The 17,782-nt window shown below is 44.9% G+C and overlaps 3 protein-coding genes and 1 pseudogene across 3 annotated transcripts; all 4 read right to left on the reverse strand.

Moving 5' to 3' along the window:
* Positions 1-256: 256 nt before the first annotated feature.
* Positions 257-929, reverse strand: LOC116409503. The gene has a single exon (XM_031898163.1). It carries the CDS (start codon positions 827-829, stop codon positions 257-259), a length of 573 nt encoding a protein of 190 aa, XP_031754023.1. The 5' UTR covers positions 830-929.
* Positions 930-5,572: 4,643 nt separating this feature from the next.
* On the reverse strand, positions 5,573-6,280 carry LOC116409566 (annotated as a pseudogene).
* Positions 6,281-13,498: 7,218 nt separating this feature from the next.
* LOC116409504 lies at positions 13,499-14,118 on the reverse strand. Its single transcript, XM_031898164.1, has one exon. The coding sequence runs from the start codon at positions 14,069-14,071 to the stop codon at positions 13,499-13,501; it is 573 nt and encodes a 190-aa protein (XP_031754024.1). The 5' UTR covers positions 14,072-14,118.
* Positions 14,119-15,352: 1,234 nt separating this feature from the next.
* LOC116409505 lies at positions 15,353-15,925 on the reverse strand. Its single transcript, XM_031898165.1, has one exon. It carries the CDS (start codon positions 15,923-15,925, stop codon positions 15,353-15,355), a length of 573 nt encoding a protein of 190 aa, XP_031754025.1.
* Positions 15,926-17,782: the final 1,857 nt, after the last annotated feature.

The following is a 17,782-nucleotide window of genomic DNA, read 5'->3' on the forward strand; positions in this document are numbered from 1 at the left end:
CTTTATTGGGTTTTTCTTTATTATTGTTATGCAGACAGGTAAAGGTTTCAGCAGGAACTTCAAAAGAGGAGAGAGCTTGGTTATTGCAAGATTCGAGTAAGAGCTTTGTTTGGCGCTAGAGTCAGCGCTCTGATAGGGATGTGGTACCGCCCAAAGGAAAGTCTCCAGTGCATGGTTCCTCTGGGGAGTTTGCGAGGTGGCGTTGGCGTTTAGGCAACATGTGGTAAACTGAGAATTGTCGTGTCATGTTCTTCCTTTATTCATCTTTGAAGTAGCCCACTCTGGAGGTCTCATTTACGAGAAGGTGTTTTCGCACACGTGATAAGAGATGAGCAACCTGATATAAATTCTCACTGATCACACTCAGAACACATGCAGCGTTACCCTCCTTTGGGACAAGCTTTATTAGCTGTCTGTAGAATTCGGATATGCCTTGGCTGACGTCTTCATTCACTGTTGTGTCGGTCACGTACGGAGCCCATTCTTCTATTAGCCGATCTAGAATCTGTAAAAGCTCATGACAAAGCTCCTGCGACAATCCCAGTGCTTCGAAGTTTTCATTGAAGAAGTAAATGGTTGCATTAAAGAATTGAATTGCTGCCCCAACCGCAGCTTCCACCTGGTATGTGTCAAAGGCCCAGCTGATACGAGGAAGCCTAGGAAAGCATTCGTGTATTTCCTCCAGCACCAAACGGTCATTCTTCATCAGCATTTCATTTAGCAGATGCTCTCCGCCCTTCTTAGGAAGCGGGTACCCATGATAACCACCACTGGACAATACCAGCAGCAGCGGTACCGTGAGAAGAATCAGTGACAAAGTGCGGCTCATGATGTCCGTTGGCGATGTCTGCTCAGCGGAAAGGCACGTTGGTGAGCACTACTTCTACCGAGAGTAGTGTTAGTAATCCCTGTTTGTTGAGAGATTCAAAGCACTTTGGCAGCTCGTCGTGTAAATCCTCAGTGATGGCAGTCCAAGTGATGTCCTGGGCTCGTATGTCCTTACCCCACGCTTTCGGGTCCCTTTGCAATTTCCACTCAGTGGGAAGGCACCTCAGTAAGCAATACTCCTGACGGCAGACGTGTTAGTAATCCTTTTCTTTTAAGAAAGTGAGCTGAGGTGCAGCGACACAACCCCTTTATAGCAGCTCATTCACGAGACAATGTTTCCCATGCATGATCCCCAATGTTAATTAAAAATCCCCAACGTAAATACAGTAATACAATAGTAAGATCAGAAACGAAAACCAGATTCAGTGAGGGGCACCGTGTAACGTTAGAATAACTATCGGCAGTAGGCGACTTTGGCAGGATATTCAGAACAGACAAGAATTTGGTTTTTGTAAGATTCAGCCAAGCACTTTTAAAAGGGATTTGTCGCCAGAGACAGCCCTCTGGAAGCAATGCAGTGAGGCCAAATGGAAAGGCTTGAGCGCGTGGTTTCTCTGAGGAGATTGCAAAGCGGCCTTTACGTTGAGGTGCCGGGCAATAAACCAAGAGTCATGGTATTGGTTTGTTTGTCTTTGAAGTAGCAAACTCAGAAGGTTTCATTCACGAGACAGTGTTTTCACATGCACAATAAGAGATGAACAACACGTTTTTAATATATCCGATGCATCCAAACTGCATTTAGGGCTGAACCGTCAGGGAGTTACGGTTAGATTGATTGGACTGCCATCACTGAGGATTTACACGACGAGCTGCCAAAGTGCTTTGAGGTTGTGGATGTATTGCAAGCAACGTGTGCCCTTCTATAAAGTCAATAGCGATTCCAATGTCCGTATCATCAACAGTCTGCGGGAATTGTAGAACCAGTAGACAGTCTCAGTGCACGCGGTGTTACCCCAATATGAAACAGTTCCTGACAAAGCTCCCGCAAGAAAGCGCCAGTGCCTTGACGTAGATCTTTATTGGGATTTTCTTTATTATTGTTATGCAGACAGGTTAAGGTTTCAGCAGGAACTTTAGAAGAGGAGAGAGCTTGGTTATTGTAAGATTCGAGTAAGAGCTTTGTTTGGTGCTAGAGTCAGCGCTCTGGAAGGAATGTGGTACCGCCCAATGGAAAGTCTCCAGTGCATGGTTCCTATGGGGAGTTTGCGCGTTGGCGTTGAGGCGACATGTGGTAAACTGAGAATTGTCGTGTCATGTTCTTCCTTTATTCATCTTTGAAGTAGCCCACTCTGGAGGTCTCATTTACGAGAAGGTGTTTTCGCACACGTGATAAGAGATGAGCAACCTGATATAAATTCTCGCTGATCACACTCAGAACACATGCAGCGTTACCCTCCTTTCGGACAAGCTTTATTAGCTGTCTGTAGAATTCGGATATGCCTTGGCTGACGTCTTCATTCAATGTTGTGTCGGTCACGTACGGAGCCCATTCTTCTATTAGCCGATCTAGAAGCTGTAAAAGCTCATGACCAAGCTCCTGCGACAATCCCAGTGCCTCAAAGTTTTCGTTGTAGAAGCGAAAGGTTCCACGGAGGAATTGAATTGCTGCCCCAACCGCAGCTTCCACCTGGTATGTGTTAAAGGCCCAGCTGATACGAGGAAGCCTAGGAAAGCATTCGTGTATTTTCTCCGGTGCCAAACAGTCATTCTTCATCAGCATTTCATTTAGCAGATGGTCTCCACCCTTCTTAAGAAGCGGGTACGCATGAGAGCCACCACTGGACAGTACCAGCAGCAGCGGTACCATGAGAAGAATCAGTGACAAAGTGCGGCTCATGATGTCCATTGGCGATGTCTGCTAAGCGGAAAGGCACGTTGGTGAGCACTACTTCTACCGAGAGTAGTGTTAGTAATCCCTGTTTGTTGAGAGATTCAAAGCACTTTAGCCGCCCGTCGTATAAATCCTCAGCATTGGCAGTCCAAGCAATGTCCTGGCAATGTCCAAGCAATGTTATTTGGACCCAGTCAGAGCTTAAGATATAGCAAATGCAAATAGCATAAATGCACCTGATTTTTGCATGCAAGTCCATTTTTATAGAGAAAAGCTCCATCCCAGAGTCACACCCTCCCATCATAAGACTCCACCCATAACATTGGGCTCCTCTGTTACAGTATTCAGTCCATAATGGTTCCATAGTCACAAGGCTCTATCAGTTGCGGCTCCTTCGTTACTAAGTCTGTATTCGTAAGGCTCAACCGTTACAGTGTCACTGTCGTACAGGCTCCTTCTTCACAATATCGGAGAGCTGTTTGTCGCTATCAAGGAGAATCAGGCACAGAGTGCAGCTCATGATGTTCCGACATTATCTTAACTCAGTGGGAAGGCACGCTGGTAAGGAGCACTACTGGCGACAGAGGCAGCAGTGATCATCGGGCATCCCGGGGAGCCATTTGTGGTCGACCAGGAGATCAGGGACAGAGTGAAACTTATGATGTTCTCAATACATTTCGACTCAGCGAGAAGGCACGCTGGTAAGCAGCACTCACGGCAACAGAGGCAGCAGTGATCATCAGGCATCCAGGAGAGCTGCTCATTGTGGATTCTGGGACCGGCATGGGGACGTAGAATCAAAGACAGAGTGCACGATGTTCCGTCTCACTCAGGATTCCGTTAGTGAGACCGTGCTCAGCTGCAAGTAGTGTAAGAGGCCATAACGCAATCTGAAAGGCAAACTGGATTCAGTGAGTGACACCGTGTTACGTTACATCTTTAATGGATTTTTTCTTCATCTTTATAAGGCGAATAACTGTCAGCAGTAGGTGACTTCGGCAGGATATTCAGAACAGACAAGAACTTGGCTTTTGTAAGATTCAGCCGAGCCCTTTTAAAAGGGATTTGGTGCCAGAGACGGCCCTCTGGAAGCGATGCAATGAGGCCAAATGGAAAGGCTTGAGCGTGTGGTTTCTCTGGGGAGATTGCGAAGCAGCCTTCGCGTTGAGGTGCCAGGCAATAAACCAAGAATCATGGTATCCGTATCGTTCATTTCTTTGTCTTGGAAGTAGCTTTAAGAGATGAGCAACACAGCGTAAATTCGTGCTGTTGACACACCAAGCGATATATGAACACAAGCGACGTTACCCTGCTTTTTTAGTCGAAGGTACCATCTGGATGTGCCTTCCCTTATATCTTTGTTCCCCACTGTGTTTTCCATGAACAGAGCCCATTCTTCTGTTAGTTGATAATTCTCAGTGATGGCAGATCACACAATGTCCCAGGTCCATGTGTTATTACCCTGCTTGTGGGCCAGCTTTATAATAGTTCGGTCAGAAATGAAAACCTGATTCAGTGAGTGACACTTTGTTAGGTTAGATCTTTATTGGGTTTTCCTTTATTATTGTTATACAGACAAGTAAATGCTTCAGCAGGAACTTCAGAAGAGATGAGACCTTGGGTAAGAGCTTTCTAAAGATGTTTGGCGCTAGAGTCAGCGCTCTGGAAGGGATGCGGTACCACCTAATGAAAAGTCTCCAGCCCATGGTTGATCTGGGGAGTTTGCGAGGTGGCCTTGGCATTGAGGCGACAGGTGGTAAACTGAGAATTGTTATATCAGTATCCTTAATTAATTCATCTTTGAAGTAGCCCACTCAGGAGGTCTCATTTACGAGAAGGTGTTTTCGCGCATGTGATAAGAGATGAGCAGCCTGTATAAAAAAGGCTCCTTCGTTACATTGTCTCTGTTCCTAAAGGCTCCTTCGTTACACTGTCTCTGTTCCTAAAGGCTCCTTCGTTACACTGTCTCTGTTCCTAATGGCTCCTTCGTTACACTGTCTCTGTTCCTAAAGGCTCCTTCGTTACAATATCTCCATCATTTTTAATATATACAAATAAAAAACTGCACACACATAAAATTTAGGGTTTCTGTTTATTAAGCAATAGTCACAGAGTTTCTTTTAATGAATGTATTTGTTTTGCAGTAGCTATACAGACAACGTTAAGAGATATTACGGATGAGGTCGAGTTTTCTCCTTTGAGAAGAAACCGTAACACCCTGCAGTACAATATTCCTGACAGCCCAGTTGACAGTCTCAGTGCATGCGGTGTTACCCCATTCCCAGGCTTTCTTCAGTAGTTCTCTGTATTCTCTGGAGATGGGTTCTGTAACAGCCTTATATTGGGCTTTGTCTGTTACACATGGAGCCAGCTGGTCTATTTCTTCTGTCAAAAGATAAAGCAACCAGTTACGATCTTCCTCAGGTAGTCTGAAACATTGTGTTTTTTTCTGATAAAAGTTCTTGGTTTCCCAGAAGATTGTGAGCACCATGGCTGCAGCTTCCCCCGGAGAGCTGACGTTAATAAAGCCGATATCATGAACTTCAAAATGACAATCATCTTCGATCTCTTTGTAGAGCTGCAAGTTATCAAAGACTTTGAGTATTTCATTGTCAATAGTCTCTCCTTTTTTATCAGGCCAACGGCATGGGAACTAGCACTCGATGGCTGTACGAGCAAGTAAAGAATAGTCATGGCCACGGCAATCTACGCTAGGCAGTTTATCTCTCCTGGTGCCATTGTGATTCATTGAGTGAGACTTTGTTAGGTTAGATCTTTATTTGGTTTTTCTTTATTATTGTTATGCAGACAGGTAAAGTTTCGGCAGGAACTTAAGAATAGGAGAGAGCTTGGTTATTGCAAGATTTGGGTAAGAGCTTTCGAAAAATGTTTTGTGCTAGAGTCAGCGCTTTTGGAAGGGATGCGGTACCGACCAATGGAAATTCCTATGGGGAGTTTGTGAGGTGGCCTTGGCATTGAAGCGACAGGTGGTAAACTGAGAATTGTCCTGTCATGTCCTTTCTCATTTATGAGAAGGTGTTTTCGCACACGTGATAAGAGATGAGCAACCTGATATAAATTCTCGCTGATCACACTCAGAACACATGCAGCGTTACCCCTGCTTTCGGACCAGCTTTCTTAGCCGCCTGTAGAATCTGGATATGCCTCGGCTGACGTCTTTATTCGCTTTTGTGTCGGTAACGCACGGAGCCCATTCTTCTATTAGCCGCTGTAGAAGCTGTAACTGCTCATGACAAAGCTCCTGCGACAATCCCAGTGCCTCAAAGTTTTCGTTGTAAAGCGAAAGGTTTCATTAAAGAATTGAATTGCTGCCCCAACCGCAGCTTCCACCTGGTATGTGCCAAAGGCCCAGCTGATACGAGGAAGCCTAGGAAAGCATTCGTGTATTTCCTCTAGCACCAAACGGTCATTCGTCGACAGCATTTCATTTAGCAGATGCTCTCCGCCCTTCTTAAGAAGTGGGCACCCATGAGAGCCACCACTGGACAGTACCAGAAGCAACGGTACCATGAGAAGAATCAGTGACAGAGTGCGGCTCATGATGTCCATTGGCGATTTCTGCTCAGCGGAAAGGCACGTTGGTGAGCACTACTTCTACCGAGAGTAGTGTTAGTAATCCCTGTTTGTTGAGAAATTCAAAGCACTTTGGCAGCCCGTCGTGTAAACCCTCAGCGATGGCAGTCCAAGTGATGTCCTGGGCTCGTATGTCCTTACCCCACGCTTTCGGGTCCCTTTGCAATTTCCACTCAGTGGGAAGGCACCTCAGTAAACAATACTCCTGCCGGCAGACGTGTTAGTAATCCTTTTCTTTTCAGAAAGTGAGCTGAGGGGCAGCGACGCAACCCCTTTATAGCAGCTCATTCACCAGACAATGTTTCCCATGCATGATCCCCAACGTTAATTAATAATCCCCAACGTAAATAATAATACAGTAGCATAATAGGTCAGAAATGAAAACCAGATTCAGTGAGGGGCACCGTGTTACGTTAGATCTTTAATAGATTTTTTCTATATTTTTGTAAGTCGAATAACTATCGGCAGTAGGCGACTTCAGCAGGATATTCAGAACAGACAAGAACTTGGCTTTTGTAAGATTCAGCCGAGCCCTTTTAAAAGGGATTTGAGGCCAGAGACGGCCCTCTGGAAGCGATGCAGTGGGGCCAAATGGAAAGGCTTGAGCGCATGGTTTCTCTGGGGAGATTGCGAAGCGGCCTTCACATTGAGGTGCCAGGCAATAAACCAAGAATCATGGTATCCATATCGTTCATTTCTTTGTCTTGGAAGTAGCCAACTCAGAAGGTTTTCGCAAGCACTTTAAGAGATGAGCAACACAGCGTAAATTCGTGCTGTTGACACACCAAGCGATATACGAACACAAGCGACGTTACCCTGCCGTTTTAGTCGAAGGTACCATCTGGATGTGCCTTACCTTATATCTTTGTTCTCCACTGTGTTTTCCATGAACAGAGCCCATTCTTCTGTTAGTTGAAAATTCTCAGTGATGGCAGATCACACAATGTCCCAGGTCCATGTGTTATTAACCTGCTTGTGGGCCAGCTTTATAATAGTTCGGTCAGAAATGAAAACCTTATTCAGTGAGTGACACTTATTCTGGTTAGATCTTTATTGGGTTTTCCTTTATTATTGTTATACAGACAAGTAAATACTTCAGCAGGAACTTCAGAAGAGATGAGACCTTGGGTAAGAGCTTTCTAAAGATGTTTGGCGCTAGAGTCAGCGCTCTGGAAGGGATGCGGTACCGCCTAATGGAAAGTCTCCAGCCCATGGCTGATCTGGGGAGTTTGCGAGGTGGCCTTGGCATTGAGGTGACAGGTGGTAAACTGAGAATTGTTATATCAGTATCCTTCTTTAATTCATCTTTGAAGTAGCCCACTCAGGAGGTCTCATTTACGAGAAGGTGTTTTCGCGCATGTGATAAGAGATGAGCAACCTATATTAAAAAAGGCTCCTTCGTTACACTGTCTCTGTTCCTAAAGGCTCCTTCGTTACACTGTCTCTATTTCTAAAGGCTCCTTCGTTACAATGTCTCTGTTACTAAAGGCTCCTTCGTTACACTGTCTCTGTTACTAAAGGCTCCTTCGTTACACTGTCTCTGTTACTAAAGGCACCTTCGTTACACTGTCTCTGTTACTAAAGGCACCTTCGTTACACTGTCTCTGTTCCTATAGGCACCTTCGTTACAATATCTCCATCATTTTTAATATATACAAATAAAAAACTGCACACACATACAATTTAGCGTTTCTGTTTATTAGGCAAAAGTCACAGAGTTTCTTTCAATGAATGTATTTGTTTAGCAGTAGCTATACAGACAACGTTAAGAGATATTACGGATGAGGTCGAGTTTTCTCCTTTGAGAAGAAACCGTAACACCCTGCTGTACAATATTCCTGACAGCCCAGTTGACAGTCTCAGTGCATGCAGTGTTACCCCATTCCCAGGCTTTCTTCAGTAGTTCTCTGTATTCTCTGGAGATGGGTTCTGTAACAGCCTTATATTGGGCTTTGTCTGTTACACATGGAGCCAGCTGGTCTATTTCTTCTGTCAAAAGATAAAGCAACCAGTTACGATCTTCCTCAGGTAGTCTGAAACATTGTGTTTTTTTCTGATAAAAGTTCTTGGTTTCCCAGAAGATTGTGAGCACCATGGCTGCAGCTTCCCCCGGAGAGCTGACGTTAATAAAGCCGATATCATGAACTTCAAAATGACAATCATCTTCGATCTCTTTGTAGAGCTGCAAGTTATCAAAGACTTTGAGTATTTCATTGTCAATAGTCTCTCCTTTTTTATCAGGCCAACGGCATGGGAACTAGCACTCGATGGCTGTACGAGCAAGTAAAGAATAGTCATGGCCACGGCAATCTACGCTAGGCAGTTTATCTCTCCTGGTGCCATTGTGATTCATTGAGTGAGACTTTGTTAGGTTAGATCTTTATTTGGTTTTTCTTTATTATTGTTATGCAGACAGGTAAAGTTTCGGCAGGAACTTAAGAATAGGAGAGAGCTTGGTTATTGCAAGATTTGGGTAAGAGCTTTCGAAAAATGTTTTGTGCTAGAGTCAGCGCTTTTGGAAGGGATGCGGTACCGACCAATGGAAATTCCTATGGGGAGTTTGTGAGGTGGCCTTGGCATTGAAGCGACAGGTGGTAAACTGAGAATTGTCGTGTCATGTCCTTTCTCATTTATGAGAAGGTGTTTTCGCACACGTGATAAGAGATGAGCAACCTGATATAAATTCTCGCTGATCACACTCAGAACACATGCAGCGTTACCCTGCTTTCGGACCAGCTTTCTTAGCCGCCTGTAGAATCTGGATATGCCTCGGCTGACGTCTTTATTCGCTTTTGTGTCGGTAACGCACGGAGCCCATTCTTCTATTAGCCGCTGTAGAAGCTGTAACTGCTCATGACAAAGCTCCTGCGACAATCCCAGTGCCTCAAAGTTTTCGTTGTAAAAGCGAAAGGTTTCATTAAAGAATTGAATTGCTGCCCCAACCGCAGCTTCCACCTGGTATGTGTCAAAGGCCCAGCTGATACGAGGAAGCCTAGGAAAGCATTCGTGTATTTCCTCTAGCACCAAACGGTCATTCGTCGACAGCATTTCATTTAGCAGATGCTCTCCGCCCTTCTTAAGAAGTGGGCACCCATGAGAGCCACCACTGGACAGTACCAGAAGCAACGGTACCATGAGAAGAATCAGTGACAGAGTGCGGCTCATGATGTCCATTGGCGATTTCTGCTCAGCGGAAAGGCACGTTGGTGAGCACTACTTCTACCGAGAGTAGTGTTAGTAATCCCTGTTTGTTGAGAAATTCAAAGCACTTTGGCAGCCCGTCGTGTAAACCCTCAGCGATGGCAGTCCAAGTGATGTCCTGGGCTCGTATGTCCTTACCCCACGCTTTCGGGTCCCTTTGCAATTTCCACTCAGTGGGAAGGCACCTCAGTAAACAATACTCCTGCCGGCAGACGTGTAAGTAATCCTTTTCTTTTCAGAAAGTGAGCTGAGGGGCAGCGACGCAACCCCTTTATAGCAGCTCATTCACCAGACAATGTTTCCCATGCATGATCCCCAACATTAATTAATAATCCCCAACGTAAATAATAATACAGTAGCATAATAGGTCAGAAATGAAAACCAGATTCAGTGAGGGGCACCGTGTTACGTTAGATCTTTAATAGATTTTTTCTATATTTTTGTAAGTCGAATAACTATCGGCAGTATGCGACTTCAGCAGGATATTCAGAACAGACAAGAACTTGGCTTTTGTAAGATTCAGCCGAGCCCTTTTAAAAGGGATTTGAGGCCAGAGACGGCCCTCTGGAAGCGATGCAGTGGGGCCAAATGGAAAGGCTTGAGCGCATGGTTTCTCTGGGGAGATTGCGAAGCGGCCTTCACGTTGAGGTGCCAGGCAATAAACCAAGAATCATGGTATCCATATCGTTCATTTCTTTGTCTTGGAAGTAGCCAACTCAGAAGGTTTTCGCAAGCACTTTAAGAGATGAGCAACACAGCGTAAATTCGTGCTGTTGACACACCAAGCGATATACGAACACAAGCGACGTTACCCTGCCGTTTTAGTCGAAGGTACCATCTGGATGTGCCTTCCCTTATATATTTGTTCCCCACTGTGTTTTCCATGAACAGAGCCCATTCTTCTGTTAGTTGAAAATTCTCAGTGATGGCAGATAACACAATGTCCCAGGTCCATGTGTTATTACCCTGCTTGTGGGCCAGCTTTATAATAGTTCGGTCAGAAATGAAAACCTGATTCAGTGAGTGACACTTATTCTGGTTAGATCTTTATTGGGTTTTCCTTTATTATTGTTATACAGACAAGTAAAGGCTTCAGCAGGAACTTCAGAAGAGATGAGACCTTGGGTAAGAGCTTTCTAAAGATGTTTGGCGCTAGAGTCAGCGCTCTGGAAGGGATGCGGTACCGCCTAATGGAAAGTCTCCAGCCCATGGTTGATCTGGAGAGTTTGCGAGGTGGCCTTGGCATTGAGGTGACAGGTGGTAAACTGCGAATTGTTATATCAGTATCCTTCTTTAATTCATCTTTGAAGTAGCCAACTCAGGAGGTCTCATTTACGAGAAGGTGTTTTTGCGCATGTGATAAGAGATGAGCAACCTATATTAAAAAAGGCTCCTTCGTTACACTGTCTCTGTTCCTAAAGGCTCCTTCGTTACACTGTCTCTGTTTCTAAAGGCTCCTTCGTTACAATGTCTCTGTTACTAAAGGCTCCTTCGTTACAATGTCTCTGTTACTAAAGGCTCCTTCGTTACAATGTCTCTGTTACTAAAGGCACCTTCGTTACAATGTCTCTGTTACTAAAGGCTCCTTCGTTACAATGTCTCTGTTACTAAAGGCTCCTTCGTTACAATGTCTCTGTTACTAAAGGCTCCTTCGTTACACTGTCTCTGTTACTAAAGGCACCTTCGTTACAATGTCTCTGTTACTAAAGGCACCTTCGTTACACTGTCTCTGTTACTAGAGGCACCTTCGTTACAATATCTCCATCATTTTTAATATATACAAATAAAAAACTGCACACACATAAAATTAAGGGTTTCTGTTTATTAGGTAAAAGTCACAGAGTTTCTTTCAATGAATGTATTTGTTTAGCAGTAGCTATACAGACAACGTTAAGAGATATTACGGATGAGGTCGAGTTTTCTCCTTTGAGAAGAAACCGTAACACCCTGCTGTACAATATTCCTGACAGCCCAGTTGACAGTCTCAGTGCACGCAGTGTTACCCCATTCCCAGGCTTTCTTCAGTAGTTCTCTGTATTCTCTGGAGATGGGTTCTGTAACAGCCTTATATTGGGCTTTGTCTGTTACACATGGAGCCAGCTGGTCTATTTCTTCTGTCAAAAGATATAGCAACCAGTTACGATCTTCCTCAGGTAGTCTGAAACGTTGTGTTTTTTTCTGATAAAAGTTCTTGGTTTCCCTGAAGATTGTGAGCACCATGGCTGCAGCTTCCCCCGGAGAGCTGACGTTAATTAAGCCGATATCATGAACTTCAAAATGACAATCATCTTCAATCTCTTTGTAGAGCTGCAAGTTATCAAAGACTTTGAGTATTTCATTGTCAATATTCTCTCCTTTTTTATCAGGCCAACGGCATTCTTGGGAAGTAGCGCTTGATGGCCGTACGAGCAAGTAGAGAATAGTTGTGGCCACGGCGAGTGGCGCTAGGCAGTTTATCTCTCCTGGTGCCATTGGTACCGCGGATGATTCGTTTACAGGCAGTTTGTTCCGTCTGTATTTTGATTGGTCACAGTCGGTACGGCAGTTATTGCAAATGCAAATATTATAATTTTACCTGGCTATGAGTGCATGTCCAGTTTTATAGGCTAGAGCTCCACCCCATGGGTGGGGCCACCAATATTTGCCAACAACCAGACGAGGCTTTCTACGATATTCTGCACGGTGGATCGATGAGACGACTGATATGGCAAAAGGGATATTGGTCGTCTTGTTGATTGGACAGGACAAAAGATCTTGATCGGGCGGTGTTGAAGGCACCAGAGCAAAATCTGCATTTAGGGCTGAACCGTGAGGGAGTTATGGTTAGATTGATGCATTAGTGGTTGTGGATGTATTGAAAGCAACGTGTGCCCTTCTATAAAGTCAACAGCGATTCCACTGTGCGTATCATCAACAGTCTTTGGGAATTGTTGAACGAATAAATAGAACATTACAATCAAGATGCTCCTTGACAAAGGGAACACTTGGGTAGAGGCATTACCAGCAGTTCTGATGAGTATGAGATGTACAACCTTGTCTTCTACCCAATATATTCCTTTTCAGTTGATTACAGGGTGACATTTTCTCATGAACCTTTCTTACCTACACCTCAGAAACATGGTGTATCATAAATACTTTTAACAAAACAGGACCATGGGAAGCCAATTGGGAGGGGCCATATCAAGTACTAAAAACAATGGGTAGTAATGAGCAAATTTTTTGGCAGGCATGGATTTGCAGAGAATTTCCTTCGTTACACTGTCTCTGTTCCTAAAGGCTCCTTCGTTACACTGTCTCTGTTCCTAAAGGCTCCTTCGTTACACTGTCTCTGTTCCTAAAGGCTCCTTCGTTACACTGTCTCTGTTCCTAAAGGCTCCTTCGTTACACTGTCTCTGTTCCTAAAGGCTCCTTCGTTACAATGTCTCCATCATTTTTAATATATACAAATAAAAAACTGCACACACATAAAATTAAGGGTTTTTGTTTATTAGGCAATAGTCACAGAGTTCCTTTCAATGGATGTATTTGTTTTGCAGTAGCTATAGAGACAACGTTAAGAGATATAACGGATGAGGTCGCATTTTCTCATTAGTTAAGAAGCCGTAACAGCCTGCTGTAACATATTCCTGACAGCCCAGTAGACAGTCTCAGTGCACGCGGTGTTACCCCAATATGAAACAGTTCCTGACAAAGTTCCCACAAGAAAGCGCCAGTGCCTTGACGTAGATCTTTATCGGGTTTTTCTTTATTATTGTTATGCAGACAGGTAAAGGTTTCAGCAGGAACTTCAGAAGAGGAGAGAGCTTGGTTATTGCAAGATTCGAGTAAGAGCTTTGTTTGGCGCTAGAGTCAGCGCTCTGGAAGGGATGTGGTACTGCCCAAAGGAAAGTCTCCAGTTCATGGTTCCTCTGGGGAGTTTGCGAGGTGGCGTTGGCATTTAGGCAACATGTGGTAAACTGAGAATTGTCGTGTCATGTTCTTCCTTTATTCATCTTTGAAGTAGCCCACTCTGGAGGTCTCATTTACGAGAAGGTGTTTTTGCACACGTGATAAGAGATGAGCAGCCTGATATAAATTCTCGCTGATCACACTCAGAACACATGCAGCATTACCCGGCTTTGGGACCAGCTTTATTAGCTGTCTGTAGAATTCGGATATGCCTTGGCTGACGTCTTCATTCACTGTTGTGTCGGTCACGTACGGAGCCCATTCTTCTATTAGCCGATCTAGAATCTGTAAAAGCTCATGACCAAGCTCCTGCGACAATCCCAGTGCCTCAAAGTTTTCCTTGTAGAAGCGAAAGGTTTCACGGAAGAATTGAATTGCTGCCCCAACTGAAGCTTCCACCTGGTATGTGTCAAAGGCCCAGCTGATACGAGGAAGCCTAGGAAAGCATTCGTGTATTTCCTCCAGCACCAAACGGTCATTCTTCATCAGCATTTCATTTAGCAGATGCTCTCCGCCCTTCTTAGGAAGCGGGTACCCATGATAACCACCACTGGACAATACCAGCAGCAGCGGTACCGTGAGAAGAATCAGTGACAAAGTGCGGCTCATGATGTCCGTTGGCGATGTCTGCTCAGCGGAAAGGCACGTTGGTGAGCACTACTTCTACCGAGAGTAGTGTTAGTAATTCCTGTTTGTTGAGAGATTCAAAGCACTTTGGCAGCTCGTCGTGTAAATCCTCAGTGATGGCAGTCCAAGTGATGTCCTGGGCTCGTATGTCCTTACCCCACGCTTTCGGGTCCCTTTGCAATTTCCACTCAGTGGGAAGGCACCTCAGTAAACAATACTCCTGACGGCAGACGTGTTAGTAATCCTTTTCTTTTAAGAAAGTGAGCTGAGTTGCAGCGACACAACCCCTTTATAGCAGCTCATTCACGAGACAATGTTTCCCATGCATGATCCCCAACGTTAATTAAAAATCCCCAACGTAAATACAGTAATACAATAGTAAGGTCAGAAACGAAAACCAGATTCAGTGAGGGGCACCGTGTAACGTTAGAATAACTATCGGCAGTAGGCGACTTCAGCAGGATATTCAGAACAGACGAGAACTTGGTTTTTGTAAGATTCAGCCAAGCACTTTTAAAAGGGATTTGTCGCCAGAGACAGCCCTCTGGAAGCGATGCAGTGGGGCCAAATGGAAAGGCTTGAGCGCGTGGTTTCTCTGGGGAGATTGCAAAGCGGCCTTTACGTTGAGGTGCCGGGCAATAAACCAAGAGTCATGGTATTGGTTTGTTTGTCTTTGAAGTAGCAAACTCAGAAGGTTTCATTCACGAGACAGTGTTTTCACATGCACAATAAGAGATGAGCAACACGTTTTTAATATATCCGATGCATCCAAACTGCATTTAGGGCTGAACCGTCAGGGAGTTACGGTTAGATTGATGCATTAGTGGTTGTGGATGTATTGCAAGCAACGTGTGCCCTTCTATAAAGTCAATAGCGATTCCAATGTCCATATCATCAACAGTCTGCGGGAATTGTAGAACCAGTAGACAGTCTCAGTGCACGCGGTGTTACCCCAATATGAAACAGTTCCTGACAAAGCTCCCGCAAGAAAGCGCCAGTGTCTTGACGTAGATCTTTATTGGGATTTTCTTTATTATTGTTATGCAGACAGGTTAAGGTTTCAGCAGGAACTTCAGAAGAGGAGAGAGCTTGGTTATTGTAAGATTCGAGTAAGAGCTTTGTTTGGTGCTAGAGTCAGCGCTCTGGAAGGAATGTTGTACCGCCCAATGGAAAGTCTCCAGTGCATGGTTCCTATGGGGAGTTTGCGCGTTGGCGTTGAGGCGACATGTGGTAAACTGAGAATTGTCGTGTCATGTTCTTCCTTTATTCATCTTTGAAGTAGCCCACTCTGGAGGTGTCATTTACGAGAAGGTGTTTTTGCACACGTGATAAGAGATGAGCAACCTGATATAAATTCTCGCTGATCACACTCAGAACACATGCAGCGTTACCCTCCTTTCGGACAAGATTTATTAGCTGTCTGTAGAATTCGGATATGCCTTGGCTGACGTCTTCATTCACTGTTGTGTCGGTCACGTACGGAGCCCATTCTTCTATTAGCCGATCTAGAAGCTGTAAAAGCTCATGACCAAGCTCCTGCGACAATCCCAGTGCCTCAAAGTTTTCGTTGTAGAAGCGAAAGGTTTCACGGAGGAATTGAATTGCTGCCCCAACCGCAGCTTCCACCTGGTATGTGTCAAAGGCCCAGCTGATACGAGGAAGCCTAGGAAAGCATTCGTGTTTTTCCTCCGGCGCCAAACAGTCATTCTTCATCAGCATTTCATTAAGCAGATGCTCTCCACCCTTCTTAAGAAGCGGGTAGGCATGAGAGCCACCACTGGACAGTACCAGCAGCAGCGGTACCATGAGAAGAATCAGTGACAAAGCGCGGCTCATGATGTCCATTGGCGATGTCTGCTAAGCGGAAAGGCACGTTGGTGAGCACTACTTCTACCGAGAGTAGTGTTAGTAATCCCTGTTTGTTGAGAGATTCAAAGCACTTTAGCCGCCCGTCGTATAAATCCTCAGCATTGGCAGTCCAAGCAATGTCCTGGCAATGTCCAAGCAATGTTATTTGGACCCAGTCAGAGCTTAAGATATAGCAAATGCAAATAGCATAAATGCACCAGATTTTTGCATGCAAGTCCATTTTTATAGAGAAAAGCTCCATCCCAGAGTCACACCCTCCCATCATAAGACTCCACCCATAACATTGGGCTCCTCTGTTACAGTATTCAGTCCATAATGGTTCCATAGTCACAAGGCTCTATCAGTTGCGGCTCCTTCGTTACTAAGTCTGTATTCGTAAGGCTCAACCGTTACAGTGTCACTGTCGTACAGGCTCCTTCTTCACAATATCGGAGAGCTGTTTGTCGCTATCAAGGAGAATCAGGCACAGAGTGCAGCTCATGATGTTCCGACATTATCTAAACTCAGTGGGAAGGAACGCTGGTAAGGAGCACTACTGGCGACAGAGGCAGCAGTGATCATCGGGCATCCCGGAGAGCCATTTGTGGTCGACGAGGAGATCAGGGACAGAGTGAAACTTATGATGTTCTCAATACATTTCGACTCAGCGAGAAGGAACGCTGGTAAGCAGCACTCACGGCAACAGAGGCAGCAGTGATCATCAGGCATCCAGGAGAGCTGCTCATTGTGGATTCTGGGACCGGCATGGGGACGTAGAATCAAAGACAGAGTGAACAATGTTCCATCTCACTCAGGATTCCGTTAGTGAGACCATGCTCAGCTGCAAGTAGTGTAAGAAGCCATAACGCAATCTGAAAGGCAAACTGGATTCAGTGAGTGACACCGTGTTACGTTACATCTTTAATGGTATTTTTCTTCATCTTTATAAGGCGAATAACTGTCAGCAGTAGGCGACTTCGGCAGGATCTTCAGAACAGACAAGAACTTGGCTTTTGTAAGATTCAGCCGAGCCCTTTTAAAAGGGATTTGGTGCCAGAGACGGCCCTCTGGAAGCGATGCAGTGGGGCCAAATGGAAAGGCTTGAGCACGTGGTTTCTCTGGGGAGATTGCGAAGCAGCCTTCGCGTTGAGGTGCCGGGCAATAAACAAAGAATCATGGTATCCATATCGTTCATTTCTTTGTCTTGGAAGTAGCTTTAAGAGATGAGCAACACAGCGTAAATTCGTGCTGTTGACACACCAAGCGATATACGAACACAAGCGACGTTACCCTGCTTTTTTAGTCGAAGGTACCATCTGGATGTGCCTTCCCTTATATCTTTGTTCCCCACTGTGTTTTCCATGAACAGAGCCCATTCTTCTGTTAGTTGATAATTCTCAGTGATGGCAGATCACACAATGTCCCAGGTCCATGTGTTATTACCCTGCTTGTGGGCCAGCTTTATAATAGTTCGGTCAGAAATGAAAACCTGATTCAGTGTGTGACACTTTGTTAGGTTAGATCTTTATTGGGTTTTCCTTTATTATTGTTATACAGACAAGTAAATGCTTCAGCAAGAACTTCAGAAGAGATGAGACCTTGGGTAAGAGCTTTCTAAAGATGTTTGGCGCTAGAGTCAGCGCTCTGGAAGGGATGCGGTACCGCCTAATGGAAAGTCTCCAGCCCATGGTTGATCTGGGGAGTTTGCGAGGTGGCCTTGGCATTGAGGCGACAGGTGGTAAACTGAGAATTGTTATATCAGTATCCTTAATTAATTCATCTTTGAAGTAGCCCACTCAGGAGGTCTCATTTACGAGAAGGTGTTTTCGCCCATGTGATAAGAGA

The sequence above is a fragment of the Xenopus tropicalis genome, chromosome 3 (assembly GCF_000004195.4).
Source record: "Xenopus tropicalis strain Nigerian chromosome 3, UCB_Xtro_10.0, whole genome shotgun sequence".
Taxonomy (NCBI): domain Eukaryota; kingdom Metazoa; phylum Chordata; class Amphibia; order Anura; family Pipidae; genus Xenopus; species Xenopus tropicalis.

Excerpts from the sequence above, each read along its gene's own strand:
- LOC116409503 (XM_031898163.1), bottom strand. The coding sequence starts at position 829 with ATGAGCCGCACTTTGTCACTGATTCTTCTCACGGTACCGCTGCTGCTG.
- LOC116409504 (XM_031898164.1), bottom strand. The coding sequence starts at position 14,071 with ATGAGCCGCACTTTGTCACTGATTCTTCTCACGGTACCGCTGCTGCTG.
- LOC116409505 (XM_031898165.1), bottom strand. The coding sequence starts at position 15,925 with ATGAGCCGCGCTTTGTCACTGATTCTTCTCATGGTACCGCTGCTGCTG.